This window comes from Pagrus pagrus (assembly GCF_965226575.1).
Source record: "Pagrus pagrus genome assembly, chromosome: 2".
Lineage (NCBI taxonomy): Eukaryota > Metazoa > Chordata > Actinopteri > Spariformes > Sparidae > Pagrus > Pagrus pagrus.
In genome coordinates this window covers 21696614-21720811 of record NC_140186.1, presented here as the reverse complement: position 1 = coordinate 21720811, position 24198 = coordinate 21696614, and the positions used below count along the sequence as shown (strand labels likewise).

The 24198-nt window shown below is 42.2% G+C and overlaps 1 protein-coding gene across 1 annotated transcript in view; it reads right to left on the bottom strand.

Annotated features, from left to right (window-relative positions):
- Positions 1–24198, bottom strand: part of LOC311250414 (cytoplasmic phosphatidylinositol transfer protein 1-like) — a 75296-nt gene that overhangs the window by 17612 nt on the left and 33486 nt on the right. Inside the window, exon 2 of the mRNA XM_084342084.1 lies at positions 2875–3023. Coding sequence (XP_084198210.1) covers positions 2875–3023 — 149 coding nt within the window. The remainder of the gene's footprint in view (positions 1–2874; positions 3024–24198) is intronic.

The window sequence follows — 24198 nt, the reverse complement described above, 5'->3', positions numbered from 1 at the left end:
TTCTAGCGGCCTCTTTACCAGATAGTTTTGTGAAACAGACCATCCGGTGCGTCATGTGACGTTAGAGGTGCTGGTTTTGGACAGAGCCAGGCACGCTGATGAACATTGTTTCCAGACTTTACGTTCAACTAACTAGTTGCAGTCAGTAGCTTCATACTTACCATAGAGACATGAGAGTGGTATACATCTTCTCAAACTCTTGGCAAGTAAGTGAAGCAGCGTAATTCCAAAAAAGTCAAACTTTGCATTTGAGCCCCTTCTGGCAGCCTGGAGATCTTTGCATCATCTACCATGTGTTCACTGTTCACAGAGGTACAGTATACTGCCAATATGTAGACTCGGGGGACTTTGTTTGTGACTATTCATGCTTGACATTCCCTGATTTTGAACCATGAACTCTGCTGAGACTATAATTGAAGCTGCGTTCAGAACTTGTATTATGAGACATGTCAAACACAGAAGTGAACAGGCTTTTATGTAGCCTGCCTTCATCTCCACTTCATTTGATTGACATGGAAAACACTTTCTTAAGGAGGACAAAAATGGCGCCCACTGCATCGTGACGGCTGTGAATAAAAACAGCCTTCGACGGTCACATTGTGTGAATGTTGGCAGGCTTTTCCACTCTCTCTCCCTCTCTCTCTCTCTCCCTCCCAACAAAAGAGACTGACACTCCTCCCACACCCCCATCTGTTGATTTCTCCCATTCCCTCCATGTTCTTTTAAAAAGATCTTTGCCAATAGCTGCTGGGACGGGGCCCACGTTTCCAAAACGTGCAAGCATGGTGGGTTGTATTCACACCAACGCTTGTATTCGTATTTAGAAAACTTGGGAAAAAAACACACACACCCTAGTTTAGTTGAACGCATCAAAGGAAAGGGAACACTTTATTCATAAAATCAACCAACCCCTCTGCACTTTTAATGAAGGTTATTGACAGAACAAGCATGGAATCGATGTTCAGGTCGAATGGTATTTGGCCAAATAGTGAAGTACGGCACGAGGCAGATTGTGAGGGCTAATGGGGTGGTTGAAGCGTGACAGAACGGGCCCAGATTTACTTCCCTGCTGCTGAATCAGAGCTAAATGTTTCGTTGTCGCAGAACCAGATGGATGGTAAAATCCTTACAATAACATTATCTATCTTGATTGTTCATTACTTGATATGAAGATATTAGTTTAATCTACTACATTTTGTTTATCTAGAAATCACTCAGAGTTTTGTTTATTGTCATCTTCAGTTTCTCTGTTCATTTGCAGCTTTCTCTCTTTTTTCATTCAGGACCGAGTACTTTTGATTTACAGCACAGATGGATTTGAACAGATTGTATGGGGCAGTCGTAGGTGATTATTCACGTTAATGTCTGAAGTTTTTGCAACCTGTCAGGCAAACAACTCTACAACAAATCACCTTTTGTGACAGGGCTGAAACATTACGTGGAAAGCTGCAAACCTCTCCAAAGCACCAATTCAAAGAAGTGGCATTTATGCATGGTCTCATGTTCATCCTGAGAAATGAACATTTTATCTTAACAAGATGGCAGATACTCTGGAAAAAGGTCAGTGTTTTGCCTTTTTCCATCTAAGCTGCAGATGTAAACGGAAATAAGAGCTGAGGGTTTCTTTCACTCTTCTGTAATGTATTGCTTTCATCGTTTCTCACTTTATCTCTATTACAGTTGCCTCCATAGATAAAGAGAGTTGTAAGCAAGCTGTTCAAATGTCTGGCCGGGAGCAAGACTTTTGTTCATACTTGACTTAACACAATAGAGACTCAAACACACAAAGTGTAATGGCATGAGCATATCTAAAAAGCTACTACTTACTACTGCTGTTGGAGAAGCTAACACAGGTGTTAGCCTGTTGGAGAAGCTAACACCGATGTTAGCCTGATAGAGAAGCTACTACTGATGTTAGCCTGTTGGAGAAGCTAAGACCTATGGTAGCCCATTAGAGAAGCTAACACCGGTGTTAGCCTGTTGGCGAAGCTAACACCGGTGTTAGCCTGTTGGCGAAGCTAACACCGGTGTTAGCCTGTTGGCGAAGCTAACACCTAGGTATAATGGCGTGAGCATATCTAAGAAGCTGTCATGGATGACATTTTTTTGTTTCAAAACAGTGCAAAGACAATAATCCATAAAACCTCCTCCATTCGTTTGCTATTCACACCATGATTCCTTCACCGTCCAAACAAAGCCTTGAGCAAATGTAAAAAATGTCTTTTTCTGAAACTGCGGTATAGACAGAGCAAATTGGATGAAAGTACCTCAACAGAAGCCTGACTTATCTCTGTTTGCTCCCTCTGCCTTCTTCCTCTCCTCTCCTCTGAAGAGCAGAGCTGTGCTGACTCAACATAATTAGTTCCCCGGCATTGCGAACGCTGACACAGGTATTTGTGCTCAAACAAATGGCCTACAGCATCTCTGTGCCTCCCTCTTTTCCCCCTCTTTTGCCCTTATGTTTTGTTCTTTCCATCTCACAGTCATTTTCTTTTCTTCTTCACATATTCTCCACCCTGTTCTTTGTCATCCTTCTGTGATTCATGCAGATGTAACAAAACTGTTTGTACATGCAGATGCATGTGTGACCACACACAAACACGGGATCGCGGGATGCAGTGAGATGCTGATATATAACCGTGATGGATAAGTCACTCATACAAACTGACGTGGGATGAATTTCAGAAAAGGTGGCTCATGTTGTCCTTTGACAAATTATGTCCTGTGGACCGGATGATTCTGCTGATAAAAGACATATCCACTCCCATGAACTGGCTACATAGTTAACCAAACATGAGCTAAATGACCTGGCAGTAGAGTGTAAGAGTACGCCACATTCAAATTAAACACATGCATAAAAGGTGTGCCACTGACCTGTTGAGGTAGACTCGTTTCTCTGTGAACTGCCCTTGGCCGTGCTCCGGGTCTTCATACGGTTCATTCTGGACCACCTCCACCCCTTCCCCTCGATCACTCTGCTCATGGCTGTGTTTACTGATCATGTACAGCTGCCCAATCCGGTACTGGAAGATAAAACACAACAACAAGTTCACAAACTATTGTCTGACAACAGCCACTTTAGGAGACCTGGAACCTAGAAACATTAGTACAGAGCGTAACAGGCTGGGGGCAAAGTTGAGTCAAAGATTTACAGATGTGTTGACAGCAGGAATGCTTTCTGTATTTATCTAAACTGTCCTTTTGTGACAAGAATCATATGCAACTCTAAAAAGGAAAAACACACACACACACATGGTTTCCGCTCTGCAACAAAGCCTTTCTGTCACAGACATTCATTACAAATGGATCTGAGGCAAATTTGTATGCAACTTGCGCAGTTTCAGCTGAAAAAGTAACGCCCTGTCTAATTATCATGGAACATATTCATCACACCAGTAGTGGATATTTTATTGTCATGCAAAATGATGACAGGAACAGGAGGCCGGTGATCACAATACAAACACTGGTGATGATAAAAGAGTCACCGTGGAGTTAAATTAAAAGGTAACAGAATGCAAAATAGGATATTATTCACACCATCTCAATTTCTAGCATGTTTTTGTTCCATCGCTAAAATCAGAATTGAGTGTATTTCTAACTCAAAAATAATACTGATAAATACTAAAAGGTCTGAAGCGACACCTCAGATTCATTAACGATCCATCAGATAACTTCCCTGTTAGTGAATATAAACTGCAGTCATGAATGAAACTAAACGTGCTGCCGCCTTTATTTCTGCCCGAGGCCGACAGAGAGTGGGAAACTACTCCTCCACAATCTTAAAGGCAGATGATCTGCGCGTCCCTGAGTCAACACCAATTCTTTGGTTATTGCCTTATTTTGCAGACTTCGTCAAGAAAAGGTCAGAAAACAAAGTAAAGTCATGTCGAGCCTCTGCAGCAAATTCTTCAATAAAACGCCAGATTCACTGCTGGTGTCCGGCTAAGCTTCTCTGTTTCAATGAACGTGACTCTGTGGCATTTGTACACACCGGACCGCATTCAGTTAATTAAATACTACTTTTAGTTTAAGATGCCCTGCAGCTTGTTCACTTTATTCAAGCAATACATTGACTGTAGGCTGCACTTCTGTCTGCTTTTGATCTTTAATCTTCTAAATCCAAAGCTTCTGTTGGTGACAAAAGAGCCGGGAAGGAGAAGGAAAGTTATGGAAATAATGATTTCAAAGAGGGAGAAAAGGAGCTGACTGGGAGTGAGAGCCCGAGGAGCATCAAAGGAGGGCGAGTTGAGGAGTTTTAATGAGAAAGAGGCGCCGGGATTAAATCAAAGACAGAGGAAATGGACACAACTGGAAATGTTTGACTACAGATTCGGAGTAAGAGAGCAGGACGATGAGGATTAATGAAGCGTGAACGGCAAGAAAACGATAGTTTGATGGAGCCCAATGATGCTTGTGACCTTTTTCTGCGTTACAGGCTCAGAAGGAGCGAGGCTGCACTCCGTTTTCTGCTCAGTCACCGTACGCTCCACACGTGTGCTAAAAAGAAATCTCAGTGAGAGCGAGAGTAGGGCACAGCTAATGAAGGAGAGCTAAAATCAGCCGTATTCCCCTGGACTTCACACTTCCTCTTCCCCCGACCTTTACCTGCCATGGCTGTTGGCTGTGCAGTGAAATGCCGTCAGGGAAAAATGTAAGGTGCTCGCCCAGAATAGCTCCCGGAGGGGCTGAAAACGATGTTACCGCCTAGCTGCCGATGCAAATCTCTGATGGATACGCATATTTTACCGGTATGTGCTAAAATAAATGAAACAATTATGCAAAGTCCTGCAGGTCATTAGACCAAGCATGGTGGAAGAATGCAAAAGCAAGCAGCTATAACAGAAACTATCACAGGGGGATTTGCATAGTTGGGGCATCTGCAGCTTCCCGAAAGCCAGTTTTAACACTTGCGTTAAAATGTCGGATGCTTCATGAAATTTAATAGAATAAACATCAAAAATAGAGAAACTGAAAGCTGGTGGAAGCGGCTTATCTACGCTTGAATTCAAGTGAAAAACTAAAGGACACAAAATCAACCTATCTGGGTTAAAATGACCACTATCCCGTAATTATGTCACAGTGGATGCATGAGGGTCAAGTGTACGGTATTCTCAACAATATTTAGACAAATTATACAATATATTCCTTGTATAAAATGAGCCTCAGTGTTCTTATGAGGTGTGTTGATGACCTTCTTTATGCTCAATAGAGCTTTCAGTGGCCGATTGTCCCCCAGTAATCACTGGGAAGAAAACAGAGTAAAGAGGCTTTAACAGGCTGCAGGACAAGGCTGATGAATTAGAACAGCTTTTGATTAGTTTGGAATAATTTAAGTTTGGTGCAAGGAATGAAAATCCTCCTGTCTGCATTTCATACTAACTCACTCTCCTTTTTCCTGTTGATTTAAGACTTGCAATTTGATGTAAGGAAGTTCCCACAGCTTTAGTTGGAATATGGAAACAGCCGTGAATCATGGACACACATGGTACATCCAAACCCGGGTCAGATAGATTTGAAAATACTTATCGTGATACAGTAAAACACCAGGCACGTGTTCAAACACTTCAAAAACCAACGGTACCTAGACACAATCCACAATCATCAAATCAACAACCAATGAATGCTGCATCCACACGTTCCTCAGATCATTATGTACACAATCTACTCATTAAAGGTCACAAACCCAGCTGCAGCACCTGGACTCTGTGTCCTCTGTGGTGCTGCAACTAGTTTCACAGCGAAACAGTGAAAGGGCAGCAATGTAATGACTCACTTACTGTGTGACCCCCAGTCTCTAGACAATGGTATACGTGAGGTATCAGAAAAGGACACGCAGACAACAACAGAATAACAACAACAGAGAGAGAGAGACAGAGAGAGAGAGAGAGAGATGAAAAGCAGCAGCAGGTTAAGATCAGGCACTAACAGTTATTAAGGCGCTGACTGCTTGGCTGACCTCTGCCACAGCCAGAGAAGTGTCTACTTTCCTGTGTACTGGTGTAAACTGATTACACAGTGACAGCAGTGAGGACTAAAGAGAAATCTCTGACAGTTTGTTTTTCAGCTTTCCCCTAAAATCTGAAACAGTCATTTTACATTTTTACATTACATCATAGGTTCATTAGTGAGTTTTAAGTGTGCTGGTTGACATGTTTTTGAGCTTCAGACAACACCAAGCTACACTCAGTAGCTGTTTGCCCTTTCCTCCATTCATGCTAAGCTAGGCTCAAGTTGTATATCAAAGATACAGACTTGGGAGTGTTACAAGTAATCTCATTCAACTCTTTGGAGAGACAGTAAATGAGTGTTTCCTCCTTTAACGACTTAAACCTGCAGAAACAGTTTTTATGGCAATTTGTGTGCCATAAAAACTGAGTCCAACAACACTGATATTTTATTTATTACTGTACAATGCTGAATCACAGACTTGTTAGAAGACAGTTGCCTCTTTACAAATCGAGCAGATACATAGCAATGTAAGGATTCATTCAGAGACCAGTGCCAACTCTTCTTTTAACTCCTGAGGGAAATTCCTCATTCTTCAGCTGCTACATGCTCTCCACTATGCTCCTGCAGCTAATTGATAACTTCGTTTGCAAGTCATTTGATGCAAAGTAAAAAAGCTTACAGAGGGCTTTGGGGCATTTTTTTTTTTTTTTTTTTTTAAACAAAGCAATATCCATGTCTCTATCTTACTATCAAGCTAATTTGAAGACGCGTTTCCATCAATTGGCTGTTGCGAGAAAACTAGGCCATGCAAAACATAATTTCTCTAGAAGTTTGTGGTGTAGGCTCAGTCATGCATGAATGTAAGTCACACATAGAAGAAGTCAAGGCTGGAGGAAGATGTAAACATTGGAAAGAGTTTCTTCTTCAAACACATTATAAAGCTTTGTAGGAGAGCTGCAGAGTCAGGTGATGATTCTCTGTGAGTTCATTCATGACTACAAGCAACCCCCTTCAGATACAAGCAGTCGTGTCATACATTGTTAATATAAAATAATTAATTATAGACGCCTTGACGGCCACTTGTGCTTACAATTTCCTAAACCGTCTTGAGCAGCAGTGGAGCAGAACCAACAAGCCACTAAAAAGTTCTGCAGAAGTTGGTGAGTGCAGAGCTGTCATGTCGCCACATTATGAAATGCATCAAGCTAAAGGACATTTGCGGCACTCGCAGCACAGCTAAGGGACGTTGTGAGCGTCTGCGGGATCAACCCTGAAATGACCTGTACGCAGTGTGAGGCTCTGAACGGCTCAGCCGGTGCTGCAGTTCTGAACTTAATGACCGATCTTCAGGCGTTATCTAACACTGATACAGCAGCAGCCCCCATTTAGCTAAACATGAGGAAAGTGCATTCATTCAATAAAAATGAGGTCTGTGTTTAAGTGATCAGGATTTGGACCACTAAGTTGTTTAAAACATTCTGCCAGTAATATGATAACTTTTGAGACAATTCAGTTCAGTCACAATGAATTCATTATAGGGAATGTTGAGAGGATCGCACTGAAGATGAACACGCTTTCAAATATGTATGAATCCAAACATGGCGGAGCTTATGTTAGAGAAGGTTACATAATTCAGCGTTTCAAGTGGAAAAAGCCTTCTGCCCATTTGTGTGTTAATTTATTAATGCTGCATACATGAGCCGAAGTTATTACATTACATCAACAGCCAGAACAAATTGCATAACGCCTTCTTGTTGCGTCACCTCCTGTCGAGTCAGTCTCTTCTTTCCTAATCCGCCACCACATCAGCTCCATTAATAAAAGTTCACCTTTTCCTTGAAGTCTCGAAAGCAAAGGCAGCATTTCTAAAAACAGCTCTGAGCTGCGGTGACTGCGAGCCTGCCAGGTTAAGAGCTACTGTAAATAATGCAGACGTTCTCCATCCCTCTTATTCATGCCACATACGAAATGAGGGAGGCGAGTGGTGTGGATTGAAAGACACTCAGGACGAGCTGAGGGGGGAATTAAAAAGGAGGGCGAAGGAGTTTTTTGTGAGTCCTTTGCTCACGCGCGAGGACAAAGTTGCAGAAAATGAGACAGGGGCACAGACGGACAGAAATAAAGACAGCCAGTAAAGTGTGACATCAGCTTAATTTAATGTCCGTTCAGAAAAGAGATGTCCTTTAACGTTCATTTCGTCATCGATGAGCCGTAGCGGTCATCGACTTCTAAAAATATCAAGGCCATGCATATATCATCTAGGCCTCTTATGAGGTGCGACGATTTGAAATGTTTGAGGACACCGTGATGAATGTGCTCGACCGTGAACAACCGAAAACAGACCGCTCCATAAGAGGGGAGGTTTGCACAACAACAAATAAAAGCTTGTACTGACTGGCTGAATAGCCCTGTTATTTTCCCCCATTGAAGCAAAACAGGCAATCACTTGAGAGAACGCTGCAGCGCTGAAGTACTAGTCACTCTGTCTCTTGTCTGGAATCTTCACAGCGTGATCGATCATTTAGCTACATGACGCAGCCAGCACAAAGAGGCCAGTGTTCGCCTTGTCTTTATTCGATTTGTCTGATGACAAGGCACTCTAGTTTGTTGTTGCTCATTAATCAATGCCCATAAACGGGAGTGTGTTGTCATCATCATCCCCTATTAGAAGGTTCTGGTCTAGGTACTTGAAACTCAAATCCACACACCGAGGGCTACGTTCCGACAAGTGTGAAATCATATCAAACAACATCCCCAACCCCTTCTCATGTCCACATTCACAAAAAAAAAAAAATGTACAAAAGCCATTCATTTGTTTTGAATGGATCCACTGTGTAAAAGATTGGTTTGCTGCATCTTTGCACAAACACAGCTGAGGCACAAAGACTCACTAGTTGATGCTAGTTTTGACAGCCAGGTGAGATATTTTTAGTCACAGATGGAGTCAAGACAACCTAGTGTTCCGTTTCTTTTATTAAACATACAGTATTCACCTCGGCTGGAAGTTTAAATACTAGTTAAGTACACATAGTTTCATGCATTGCTTCATTCTATAGGGTTTAAGTAAGAGCCAACAAATCTTAACAGCACAATTTTGTCATTAATTCAACCTGTTCATGTGTGTTTGTGACATTTGGTCTTCAGCTAAATTGCTCTGGATGCTGACTGTTTGGATCCATGTGAACAAGCTTAGTTTTTACAAAAAGGTCATACATGAAAAATAATTTCACACCATGTAGATTCAAGTCACACTAGCTTTGGGTTGATATTAGATATTATCGAATATCGCGATATATAACATCAAATGCAATATTTTTCTCAAAATTGATATATCGGACAGCTGTTATGGCATCTTTGGGTATCTATTTTGAAAAGAAAAGAAAATGCCTGGATTGAAAAATTTGTGGTGTAATTCTGACTGATTGAACTCCCAAATTTGTATCGATACCTCTGGATTGTTCTCAGTCACACAATCAAGTACAATTATCCAAAAAGGGAACATCAAGGTGGGTTTTTAACTGAGACCAGTGAGAGATTCATTTTACACTGATTTGCAGTCAGCGCGTCTGGGACTCACCCTTAGAAAAAAAACATTTCATTAGACATCATTTAAATTATTCACACTTGAATTATTTTTCAATTTTTCAACCCAGTTCATTTTCATCTCATTTATTTCTGCCCACCTGAAGTGTTTCTATGTAATAGCGTAGGCCTTGGCCACTTAGTAAGTCACCTGAAACACAAGTAGCTCCATTCATCATACAAAACAAAAACAGAAGAGGATAAACCTGTGCAAAACTGCTCACATTTCTATGGGCTTAAAAGGGTCTAGACAAGCTGTCAGACGGCCAGACGTACCGCCAGACTGGAGAAACACAATATGAATAAACAACATTGCCACGTTAAGCTGTATCAATCAATATGTGGTCTATCTGGACTCCCTCAGCATTTCTGTGCAGTCGATACTGCTATAGCACCATCATTAAGAAAGTGGAGAAGGAGGAGTAGAAAGAGAGGAGCGTATGATCAGTAAAGTTACAGCACTGTTGTTGTAGGAGTGAGAATGAAGAGCGGAAGAGAAGGAAAAGCAAGCAAAAATGACAAATTTTAAGAAATGGAGAGTCAGCAGATACAGAGGAGAGGAAACGGAGGAAGGAGTGAAACAGTAAGAAGGGAGAGGAGAAGTTATGATTAACAGGCTGCACGTCGCTGTATTTCACAACCACAGGCCTCGGTGCACAAAGGATGGAGAGAGGGAACTCAAATGAATGAGAGCAATAAACCAAGACAGGCGAGAATGGATGGAGGGATGAGTAGAAATCATTTTCTGTCCATTGAGAGATCATCTCGCTCGTTATTCTGTGCGACAACATCAACCGCCAAACATGCGGCGGCCCCAAGTACTCGGGCTTCGCTGGCACACTCAGACAAACACAGTGATGGAAGCCTCTCAGTTTGGCTCCTGATTGTACTGTATGATGATGTGGGACCATCAATCAATCACCATTCACAAGCATTGAATCAGTACTAACTAAAAGATATTCCTTAACAAAAGATCATTAATCTTTATTCAGTTTGTAATATTATATTCCAGTAACCCTACGTTACCTTTTAAAGGTAACCTTGGCAGATGAAGCAGAATAAATGACCTCCTGCACGCAGAAGTCCTCGGCATCGGCAAGAGTCTTGCGAACAACAAAAGTATCAGTGAGGACATAATTAACCAGCACTGCTCCCCAGCAGCCAGGTCAGCACACCTCTCAATTTGAATGTCAATGTGAGGTAATAGCTACATTAATAGCTCTGCTAATCACAGTGTTCCACTTGTAGAAGGCCACATTAATGCCCTCCAGGAGCACCACGGCAGCCCAACAGAGAGACCATTTTGTGCTCGGCTGGTACCTAAACAAGGTCGACTTCTGATTCAACCTTGGAGGAAATAAAGAAACGGTTCTTGCCCCAGAGCTCAAGTAATTTTAATTGCTCAATTTCTGCCTGAAAGGATGAAATAGCGACGGAGAGGACGGCGGAGGCTTGGAAATAATCCTCGGCTCACAGCTTGTATGAATGAGCTCAGTGTGCTTTCCATGGTTACCTCGTGAATGAGTCAGTGTGGTGAAGCATGTATGTACATAGTGCTATAATAATCACATGCTGAGGACCTGTGGTAACCCAAGCAGAACGGCAGGCTATTGTTTTATTAATAGCTATTTTAAAAGCATCGTCTACTGGCATGCAGCTCAGACAGTGAGTGTTGGACCCTTAATTACACATCAGACCCATTAGGTTTGTACTGCTTGTGTGAAACATGGCTCAGACCAGTTCAAAATAAAAAGATAAGAATTTGCGTGGTCACTGTCATTCCATTCCCGTACCTTTGTTGTTGTTTTGTTGATATTTTTATATTTTAGTTAAAAAAATAAACTGTATGTGTGGGAAACACTGACTTGAACACAAAGACAATATATTTAATGTTTTACCTCATCAGCTTCATTGATTTTTTATAAATATATTCTTATTTGGAATTTGACGACAGCCACAAGTTGGGACGGAGGCAACAACGCTCCAAAAACACCTGTTTGGAACATTCCACAGGTAAACAGGTGGATTGATAACAGGTGATAGTATCATGATTGGGTATGAAAGACTGGGGCGAGGATTAACACTTCGTCGTATAAAAGGATATTACTACGCGGGCTCAGGAATGCTTCATAAAACTCTTGTCGGTAAACTCAGTTCGATGCAAATAATTGCAATGGAACACAAAGTGGTGTTGCTAAGCGCTACAGGTATAAATACAATTATAACGATGCGCAGTAAGATAACATACAGTTTATCAACCTCCCACAGATGTCACGCTGTCAGGGTTGATGCTCAGGCAGGTTGAGTAAGTAAAATTCTGGGGAAATCTTGAACATCAAATAATAAGAAAACCCTTGTGCTTATTACATCTCTTTAATCAGCTCTTCCCCCTCTCGCCCCCACAAGCACTCGGCCCTTCACACTGATGGATGGCTGCATTAGCGGGGCGATAGTGGCTTGAGTAATGGAGGGAGGTGGCGGGAATGTGGACAGAGGTGCAATATTGGACCGAGCTGAGACGACCGATATCAGGAAACGAGGGGGAACGTGAGATGAATAAAGCCTCTTTCACTACTGGAACCCACCAACAGATTACATTTATGTATGGGTGTTCTTTTAATTACTTCTGAAGGTGACACATCAGTAAATTAGCAGAAAAAAAGTATGCTTATACTCATTGGCTGCTTTTTCCCTTTAGACTTTCAGTGGCTCGAATAGGTGATCCCACAGGAAACTCTGAACAAATTTCATGAGGCCAGCAACGTCAACCAGTTTCTACCATCCTAACCATTTGTTGCTTTAACCAGGGGTGTTGTTAGCCTGTCCTGCAAGAATTGTGCCTGAAATCTGTGTGAAACCTACAGAAACTAGATGGATCAGAAACAAGAAGCTGCCAGAATATCTTACCTAAATAAATAAATAAATTTTAAAAAAATCAGCCCGTGGTCCAACACACATTTTTTATGCCAAAATTCACAACGCACCCACATTCAAACCACCCAGTCTTTCTCTCACCGCATCTTCTCTAAATCAGAATAATGAGTTCCTTCTTCTTTCTTAATAAAAACAGGTCTGTTAGCGGCTTTGTGGCAATGATATGAGATAATCCGATGGGTTTTTAAAAGGTTTACTTATCTTAAGAAGTAAAATAATTCCCCCAACTCGTAGAGGAACACTTAAATCGTTCGGTTTATCTGAAAAATTCAAAACCACCAACATTTGGAGATACATGGTTTTCAATGGACAGAAATGATATACACTAAAAATAAAAAATTCATTAACTTCACCTCTGCTCCATAAAGCGTGTAGGTAGGATTACACCAGTTGGCAGCCTCTCCAACATCCATCTATTACACACACACACTTGAATGCATACATACACAATCCCATACTGCTGGCACAGCTATGGACCCATCACTTTGCAGTTTCATTACCTATGATGACACACACACACACACACACACACACACACACACACACACACACACACAACACACACACACACACACACACACACACACTGTTCTGCGCACATTTAATCAACTGGGCAGCAGTGTGCAGTGCAGTGCTCTGGGCTGCTCTCTCCAGATAAGATTATCCTTCAGCTGTAGGCCTGACAGTCAATAGGTGGACCAGGAGTGTAATTAGTGCATGTGTGTGCATGAAGGCAAGAGAGTAGGACAGAAAGGGCAAACGAACAAGACAACAATAAGATGGTGATGATAGCGACTGAGTGAGTAAGAGAAAAAGACAAGTTATCGGTGTTGCTCAGGCTGTAAAATCTGAGACTGGAGGAAGCAGGACAGAGAGACGTGTAGTACAGTCACAACTCTCCAAACCTTCCCTGCTGTCTTTCCTTTGGGTAGAGTTTATATGAGAAAAATAAATTACTGTACATGTTTGTCTGCAAAAGAAGACAGCCGTTGTCTGTGTTTGCGCCGGCTTATAACAACACCGGCACAAGAGGTTTAACTGAGAGGGTCATAACAATGTCTGCTGGAAGCTGGGGGACAGCTGAACTGTGATAGAAAAAATATGAAATAAAAGTTTTCTACTGTGCTTCAAGTTTGCTGTGAAAGATTTGAACTGGTCACAAATATGTTTCATCAAAACCAACCTGCTCTTTAACATTCAGTATGTATATGCAGAAGTCAAAGCTGGTGCTCTTATCAACCCAATCGCAAGAATAAATGTTTGCAATGTAACTCTCTTGAAAAATAGGGATATGTTGAAACTTTACATTTCTTCATGTAGCAACTTTAGGTGACAATGCTGTGCTCATCTTCTGGTTATATTCAGGCACAAAAAACACTTGGTTTGAGTGAGGGGAAGATTATGTTTTCGCTTAAAATTCCTGTTTTTTTAACCCTGAAAGTCCCTGAAAATGATCCGTTGGTGTGACGCTTAAACATGTTGAAGCAGCTACCATACTACATACTACCTGTTCAATGTGAAAGGGACACATCCTGTCAGTTTGGACAGTTGTATAGCAAACAAGGTATAGCTGAGGCTGATGTGTCATTTATTGAAGTCATTCATTTAGGTGCTGGATGAAAAATTAAGGGGGTATTATAATTTATTCTGAGGGGGACATGAACATATGTTTAAAATTCCATGGCAATGCGTCCAATTGATGTTGTGACATTTAACCCAAAAGTATCTTGGTAGCACTAGATTAAATTACATCCTTGTGTTTGTATTGGATTCAGGCTAAACAGCGTGTATCCACACATTATCCTTAGTGAAAGGGTAGATATGTTGATGCAGTCTAATCTCACAGATTATTGATTACATGTCAATGTCAGTAAAACCTGCACAAGTCTGAAATATTACATTTAAATGGGATAAATATTCAAAAAACTGATTCCAACTGTTGTATATTGATTTTGAGGGCGGCTCCCTTGACCTTTAAGTGAAACAAACTGTGCTGAGGTGCCCACCTGTGACTCAACCTGATACCTGTCAGCTTCAAGTTCCTGCTAATGTGGGATAAAGTGCCCGCCAGCTGAGGCATACACCGGGGACGCACGTCTCCCCTCAGACAGAGCTATTAATCACCTCAACTATTATTATTCATCATTTCATCACACATGCACACACAGATGATGCACAGTGCACATTTACACAAACAAATTCAATGCCAGAGACAGTTAGAGGGATGTTTTCCTGCAGAGACAATTTTGGTCATGACAACATGAAGAAAAAGAAAGTTTTAGAAAGATAAAGTGTCTATTTATTCAAGGATTTTACCAGGTAAGAGTCTCAAAAAAGCGCTGATACTTCTAAAACTCGTCGCATTTATTCAAATACCAGTCAGTTGTGAAACAAACAACTTTGTTACAAAGTAGCTTGGGATCACAGATGAGGTGACGTATTAAAGTTTTATTCATATTACGTTTCATCACATTAATTAATTAACGTCGATGCTTTGCTAGGTCCGCGCATTTAGACAGAAGGCGGCAAATTGGCGGTCTGTTTTGGTCCGCCAATTTGACGCGTCTGAGGGTACACTTACTGCCGCCTCCATTGCTATCTAAATCCGAGGCGTCAATGTGCCGGCAATTGCGGGACATGGGCGGAGGTGTCGATGACGTGCACTGTTGTGCGACCCGCAGCCGGGAGTTTTAAAACCCGGAAACAGCTGATCACAGCAGTCAGTTCATCACTTCATCCGCGGATGTCAAGATGAACAACTGGAAAGCCGCTGAGATCCGGGAGATGCTACCGTCTCCTCGGTCTCTGTAGCTCACAGCTAGCGGACACAACCAAACAGCTAGTAGCTGCTGACTGTCAGCTGTTGTGTAGCGGCAAGCTACGAACGGTCGCTACTTTCAAATTAAAAGCCCCCCGCTAAGAACCCAGTTCTAAAATCCAATGGGGTGCAATGTAAAGCTCTTATTTTGAAGACAACTTTGTTGTCACTGATCACTGCCCAACTTCGTGCTTCACGCCACGTCACGTCACATGTTTACGCCTCATTAAATCCAGGGCTTGACTGTTTTCAGTGTTTTCCGCCAATAGAGGGGGCTCTCCTGCAAGTGGAGCTTTCCCTGGTCAAAGTTAAGTAGGTCAAAGTGCAAATGTTAACATAGTCATAAAATAAAATATTTTGTGTCTTTGAAAAATAAAAAAGTCAAATGTTCAAAAAACCTTGTTATTTACTTTATGAGTGTAGTTTCAGAGGAACTGAGTTAATTGATAGGCTATTTAATTACAAATATAGCCACAGATGAAGACAAAATCAATCTTGTATGGAAAAAAGCATTAAAAATTGCAATAATCGAAGAATCGTGGCCAATAATCGAATCGAAGCTCCCATAATCGAAATCGAATCGAATCGTGAGGTACCCATGTTGGAACACCCCTAAGTAACACATCACTCTGAATTGGTATGCACAGGCGTGTGGATACAGGTTGGCAGATATAGATGGAGTACAAAAGGTAATCTATTACTGGGAACCTGCTGTCCCAGGAGTGGGAGATAAAGCAATATAGACATGCCAGAATACTTGGCTGATATTTCCACATTAAAATCTCCCTCAACGCCAAATTCGAATGCTGGCTCGTCAGGATGATGTTACACCTGTCTGGACCAAAAAATGCTCATAACGACAGAGGAAGTCGAGTCAAATCCCCGGCCTGTATGGAGCTGGGCTGAAGCCCAGTTAGCTGTTGGCATTGAGGTGAAGGTCATGCTAGTTGTGCTATGAATTGCAGATGGGCGCCCACAGCTGCTGCAGCCTGTGTGTGTCACAAGAGAGTGGTGTGAAGAGCACTCAGCAACATGCCACCATGATGTGCGTGTGTGTGTGTGTGTGTGTGTGTGTGTGTGTGTGTGTGTGTGTGTGCCTGAATGCATGTGTGTGTGTGCGTGTTGCTTGGAGCACGGTGAAAGGGGGCAGAACATATGCTCAATGCTCTCTGTGTGTCATTGGCTTTGTCTTTTTAAAGTGGGCAGATGTACACTTCCATCAACAGTGTGTATGTGCAGATTACTTTGTGAGTGATAATCTTTATTACACTGTATGCCCTCACACACACACACACACACACACACACACACACACACACACACACACACACACACACACACTCAACACCTTTTTCCTCACCCACCTACAGCAGCAGCACTAAACAGTCACTTATCCCCGGTGCTTCCTCTACACCAGTTTGTTGTTTTCCACCAGAACCTCAATTACACAGACTTTGGCACATTTTCTGTCATTTTCACAGTTTGAGCGATTATTTAATTGGCTCTATTCATTAACCTATCACTGAGTCTGCATTCAGAACAATTAATTCCTGCCGTCCCACGTGTGCCAAAAAAAGACGGATGTGCAGGGCCTCTGAGAGAAACATGAATGAGGTAAGTGGCAGGTCAGAGCAGCCTAATTAATACCCTGCTGCTATCACACTGCATTTGGGTTTCAATTTCATCAAAACATGAAAATGAAAATGAATATCAGAGAAGTCAAAAGGCAAATTACATTTCTCAACAGTTTTGATGTTTCAAATTCAAAACTAGAATGACTGCCTGGCGGCTGTGTGCCTCCAGGTACCAGTCAGGTTGCAGTTCTCATTCATGTCTGTCCAGTTTCACATAATTTATGTTTATGTGAAAACTTTGAGGGAATCTGATTAAGGGTTAGAGCTAACCCTATCCAACCTAATATAAAACATGGCGTGGTCTGTCACAATCTCCCCTTCTGTTCCTGAGTTATGGCGTTGTAATAATGCCAAAAAATAGTTTTTTGCAGAACACTATGATGTCACAGTGAAGTTGACCTTGTCACAATTAGCATATGAATACTTGAGTAATGTCCAAAAATGTGTTTGTGAGGTCACAGTGGTCTGAGCTTTGATTGCCAAATTCTAATGAGTTCATCCTTGAATCCAAGTGGATGTTTGTGCCAAAGTTGAAGAAACTCCCTAAAAGGCATTCCTGAGTAATCACGTTCACAAGAATGGGAACCGGCCAGGCGGGAACGGACAACCCAAAAACCTGTCACCGGCATCGAAGGCATAACATTTGTAAGTGATATAAAAGGTTTACTAATGATTTGGATTATGACTGTGGAACAATTCTGCAATCTAGACTCACACAACGGCAGTTGAATTATGATTCAAGGAGAAGGTGAAAATGGGGAATAGACTGAAAACTTGCGGTACTCCGACATAACCAATTTCTGATGGGGCTTGATTTTTAATATCCGAGGGGGACGTGCAGCAAACAACAAACACACAAAAAAAAAGGCAGAAGGGGCGCAGAACCCTGAGCACATTAGAGAGAAAAATGGATACGAGGACAGGGGGAGACAAGGAGTAATATGAAGAGTTAGGCAGGACCCAGCCAAGCAGAGACAAGAGAAGGAGAGAGGGAGATAATGGAAAAGAAAGTGAGAGAAAGGCCCAGACCAAGACAAATGAAAGGAGTGATGGAGTGAAAACGAATTTGACAGACAGACAGCAAGAAAGGAGTGTTAAATGAATGTGGAGGGAAAAAAAGAGAGAGAGATGCTCTACATTTAGGTGGGAAAGGAAGGATTTCGTAGGGAAGGAATGAGACAGTGAAAAACAGGAATGACAGCAAATGACGGAGAGGCAAGACAACGAGTGGGAAAGAGTAAGAGAGAGACTGAATAAAGCATGAGAGGGATGTAACAAGAGAGAAGCTGGGCCGAGAAGGAGAAGAAGGATGCACAGGAGGCTCCTGTAGAGCCGCCCTCCTTGTCCTCACTGGCCGACACAGGGACTGTAAATCCCCCCGAAACTTGAGAGGACGTAAACAAACCGTTAGCCCTCCTCTACCAAAGGGAAAACCATCCTAAACACACACACACAGGGGCATATTACACAGACACGCAAACAAACAGGTGTGAACGTGCGGACATGCTCATCTTGGAGGTGCACACGTGTAAACCATGTGTGCATGCCACACACACCAAGGACACATACATGAAGTGCTACAGATCTGCATCTCGCTGCTACTCTGCCCTTTTTGTAAATGGGACAGAGACCATCACACATTATAAAACCTTCTCATGTCCAACCACTTCTGGAATAAATGACTCACAGTTTGTGCTGGAACACGGAGGGCCACCGGCTCAGAACACACAGCGTGGCCGTCAACTAGAGGTGCGGAAATTTCTCAATTATAAGATGCATCGCGATGCGAAAACCCTCATCTTGAAATCAACGTTACAATGTGTGCATGTTTGTGCAAACAGAAAGGAACCCGTTGAAGTTGGATTTACAGGGCGAGAGCGACAGCGGCCGTGAGTGAACACTAAATCTCCTTAAAGAGCCCGAAAGCCTGGTGAAGAGGACGACGAGGAGGGGAGGCAACGGATCGGAGCGGCCTTGGTGCTGTCCGAGTAATCAGGCTTTTATATGCTTTTACACAACCAAACACCACTCCCTACACTCCGGTCACATCTGTCTCACAGGTCCCATTACCTCTCCTGGCTATAACCGTGTCATCTGCTTTCTCTCTGTCACTTCATTCGCTCCTCTATAACATCCTTTCACTTTCTGCCCCATCTCATGATATCATTTTCCCTTCACCTCCATGTCATTCTCCAGGGCTCTTGGACTTTCAATCTGTTTTTCATTTTCACACTTTTCTTTAACTGCCAAAACACTGAAATGTTCTCTTCTCGGAGCCACAGTGACCCGCAGATGAGCAGATGGATCAGAAGGAGAACGTGTCAAGGTGAACATAACGTTTAGCATGTAGTATTTTTACTTTTCAGAAATTGGTTTTCACACAGCTCTGCAGATTGCAATTTAGAGCTCAAGAAGGAAGTCTGCAGTGTGAATGCATACATGTGGTCACTTAAAGCGCTTCCTGTCCTCCATCTCAATGCTCAGAGGTGTTCACACATGTACACAACACAAACAGGCAGCATCGGTGCACAGTGACCACAGCAGCCGGGAAACGGTGACAGTGACAGCTCGCTCAGACCGAAGACGATGAACCGCAGTTGCACGCTGGCTTTCAAGTGCATCTGCATTTACTGTCCCTTAACTAGCTCTTCTTTAACGTTGTCCTTTAAAAATTGATACACAGAGAGATCTATTTGTGAACACCAGTGAGAGTCACACCTTCCATTTCGAATACTCACTCTCAAGTGGAGACAATCTGATGGTTTCTAATGAGTGTGAACAGCAAAATGCTGTGGTGTTATTTCTTTTTTTGTCCCCATATCTGAATTTGACCACCTGGGTACGTGTTACTAAAGAGGAGCCAAAGTAAGCAACCTATATATAATTTGCATACGAATATTCATAGTAAAACAATTATTAGTTATTATTATTAGCCTCTTCTTGATAGAGTTAAAAAGGCATCACAACCGAGTTAAAAAGAAATAGCTCAAGTCTAAAAAGACACTTTCTTGAGAGGAGTTAGACGAGTAGGTTGATACCACTCTCATGTCTGTATGGTAAATGTGAAGCTACCAGGAGGAAACAACTAGCCTGGTTCTCTTCAAAGTTAACACAATTCACCAACACCTCTGAAGCTCACTAGTTAGCATGTTTTCACTTGTCATTTCAATCCATGGAAAAAACAAAGTGTGACATGTGCGAGGCCACTTCTTGACCGGGCACAGTGACTTCCTGGAGTCTCTGCAGGTTGGCTGGCAACCTCACGGTGATGACAAGACTTCTGAGTGGCATCGATCTTCTCATCAAACAGCTGCAACAAGGCAAACAAATGTCGTTCCCAAAATGATGAACTATTCATTTAAAGTAAAGGTGATACTGAGAGCACCTTTTGCATTGGCAGGAGATGGAGCAGTGTGTTTGTGTGCGTAAAATAAAGCCGCGGCTCTTATTCAAACTCATGTTTGATAGCTGAATGTAACACTTTAGATAAACAGCAGTCAGAGCAGCTCAAGGGCTTACTCAGTGTACACTGCATGTTAGGCCAGCCTGAGTTATGAAATTCAATTGCAGACACTTTCACCTGTAAATACCGTAAAAAAAATCACTACTAGCCTTTAATAATTGCACAAAAAGGGGGGGGGGTATCAATGACATGAGTAGAGCTCCATCTGCTGCTGAAGATCATGTGATATAATTCAAAGCTCTAACACAGCTACCACATGGACCTTGAAGTTTAATATTTAACTTAAAATCTCACTAAAGAACAGAATTTACATTGTGTATTTGTTGCTTGTGTTACAACTGAGCATCGAGTTTGGGGTTAGAACCGCCACGCTTTAAAATGTCAATGAACCCCTTTGTGCCTGTTGTTTCCTTGGCTGCACATCACTCAGTGTGCTTTGCTCTCACATCATTCATGAGTCCTGTGCTGCCTTGGTTTTTTTCTTCACTTAAAAGCTCAGCTGCTGTTGCTGCACAATGCATGCTGAGGAAACTAATGTGCAAGTTGTTCAACTAAATGCACAAAGAGCAGCTCCACAGAGGAAATCATAGGCTGCTGGTTACAAAGACAGTTCATGTGGGATCTGTACTGATTGTGTGTGGGAAAGGGAGGTGAGTAAAAGGGTAACACAGTGTGCGTGTGTGTGTGTGTGTGTGTGTGTGTGTGAGAATGGTTTATACCACACAGGAAGGTTGTGAATGGCAGAGTGAGAGAGTGAGCAAACATAACTTAAATGTAAAGGTCAGGATGGGTGAAGGCAGCTTTGATGGGAATCCCCACTGGGGATGTGTGCATGTGTGTGTTGTGTGTGGTAGCAGCAGAGCCACTACTGTGCTATTTTTAGCCGTGATGGGTGAAGTTTGACTTCATCATCAGGGACAAAGGAGAGTCAATTTCCCTGCCTCCTCCTCCTCTTTTCTTTCTCTTTGTCTTCCTCTGCTCTCCATTTGTTGTCACCTTTCCCGTCCTCACCATCTCTTACTCACGCGTCAGTCTTATTTCAGGGCTCAACCCAATGACTCCATATAAACCAAATAAAAATCATGCTCATTTCAGGTGCATCACAACAGGAGAAGTTGGTGTGACAAATACATTCTCTAGAGGGGATTTTTACTCCCTCGCCTTCCAATTTAGTCATTACCAGCTGAACCTGATAAGTAGAGGTGTGGAAATTTCTTGATTATAAGATGCATCGCGATGCGGACGTGGAAGATTCTGCATCGATGCAGAGACAGAGCATAATCGAGAGTCTGGAGCTTATGTTGATTGTCCGGCCTCAGCTGGACAGTAAGGTTACGTCGCGACATTGCTCCCAAGCTCTGAATTGTGGGCGGACATTAAGCTAACGTTGCTTATGTAGGTATGGAGGCATGTCAGAGGGAGGCAGAGATCATCTGTGAGTGATAATAAAAACTCACAGAGTATATTTTTTAAATGGGGCACATGTTGGATTTTATGAACTAGCGTGCGTGCGAGCATGACTTCTGCCTCATGACAATCACTAATCATGTTAGCCATTTTCACCTGAAGCTAACGTTTGCAGCCATAAACAATTACTGTTACATCAAGCCAAGCTAATCAGCCAAGATCTGAGGAGGTGCTGTCAACTGTGCCGTCCAACTCTGAGATGTGTGTGTGCAGAGTCAATAAATGCCTTATCTTAAAGCTGCTATGTGAAAACAATATTATTGTAGATTACAACAAACGTGAAAGGCACTGCAGATTAAATTCGCTATTTATCAGAATAGACGTATCATGTGTCACAGTAGGAAAGGCAAAGGTGTATAAATGATACCATAAGTGAGTCCATTTATGTGTCCTGGTGAGCCATGCCAGTGAGGCAGCATACACAATACCAGAGCCGGTTAACAAGCAAATCTAAATAGAGTACAGCCATCATTCATGTTGTTAATTACACCTGTGCTGCTTCTGCCCTTTCCAATAACCTTGTAGTATTCACTTGTACCATTTCAAACTGTCTTACATGCTCTTCTCTTCCACATGAGCCTTCAATGTAACAGCAGGGTGAACACAGCTGATATAATTTAAATGAATATGATTTAGGTGTGTCATTAATAATAATAAACTACCGTGCTGATGATATGACCCATAATTGTTTTTACTAGCGGCAGCTGTGCGCTCTACACTATGACACTTCCGCTCACCTCAGGTCATCTTTTACTTTTTCATGAGATTTTTATGAAATGTCATAAGTTGGAGTCGTGCCACAGGTCTCTTCAATCTCGTCAAAATCAGAGTGTGGAGATTTACTGCATACTACAGCAACTAAGGGCCAGCTTGAGACCCTAACCCTGTGTAGTACCTAATTGGAGCAGCTGTGCAAACACCTGCAGGACATGGAGACCACGCAGTGGCCGACTGCTGTCAGCCAGAGTGGGTCGAAAAAAGGGAAAAATTCCTTTAGAAACAAACATGCATTTAAATCCCGTTTGATACAAGGTAGTCCATTCCATTTACTGTCAGATCGGGGTGTAACAACTCTCCAAAAACATGGTTTGGCTCATACATCGTGGTTTTTTTTGTTACATTTTGGTTTTTCAGGGGGTATCGAGGCTCATTAAGAAAAGGTAACGGTAAAAGGAAAAAAGATCTCTAGGTTTTATTAAATCAACTATCCTTTGGAATATCAAGAACACTAAGAAACACTATGAAGGTAGATTACTTTATAAATTAACCTCAGCAGCCAATAAATTGAATGTGACACAAGGTTTGTAATTTACAAGCAGCACCTGAATGCACCATGTAAAACACAGTCAGTCAACATGGTCCGAACAAACTGCAGTAGATGGTTGAGTTGGGTTTTTGTGCTTTCTGGGGACTTAACTGACAATTAACAGTAGTAAGTTAGAGTTGACCGCTCTGACCCCTGTGCCTTGTTCAATAATGAACACAAAGATGTGCTGACCATACATATGCTTCTCTCTCGTCCTTCTTCTTCCCTCCCCTCCCCATCTCTTGGTCTCTGACTTTTATCATCCATTGACGTCCTTGTCAGCCTCTCATGACCTGTGCATTACTGATGCAATGTACTTGTGAGTGGCACGTTGGGCTATTGCATAATGATAGTCAGATAGTGTTACTGTCCACGCTGGTGTAATTCTACACGCACTAATGATTCTTGACGTAATACCACAGCAGCGGTCCAGTCAGCTGAGGCTGATTACTCAACAGCCGTGCTCACAATCGCTCCTCTGTCATCAGGAACATGATTTTGGCTTTATTTTACCGTTAGATTTGTGTGACCTTGAGGAAAGGATCAATTTAAGGTAAATGACTGGCAAAGTGGTTTGAGCTTCCTGAGTTTGTTATTGATGAAGCTCTTGAGAATAACCAGAAACCGTATAAAACCCTAGATTCAAACCTATGTCTGTATGGTTGAATAGAGAACAGCATTGACATAAAGCCGTATTGATGTCCAATAAAATGTAATTGATTTGATGGGGTTGTGAACTTTATTAACCCTGGTGTGAAACAGGCCTGTTTACAATAAAAGGTTTGTCAAATCGACAAGCTGAGAAAAATCAATAGCTTATTATTGGAACAGTAACGGCCTAATGGATACTAAGCTTGGGCAACACATATGATAACATGCATTAACCCTCACAAGGACCGCCAATAGACTGTTCTGGCAGTGGGACAGAATGGGGAGCAGAATATATACCTTAAAATAATACCAAACTTAAAGGAGACAAATTACTGTACGCTCGTTTTTAGGTACATAATTTTATTTTGGGTAACTACTAGAATAGGTTTACAAA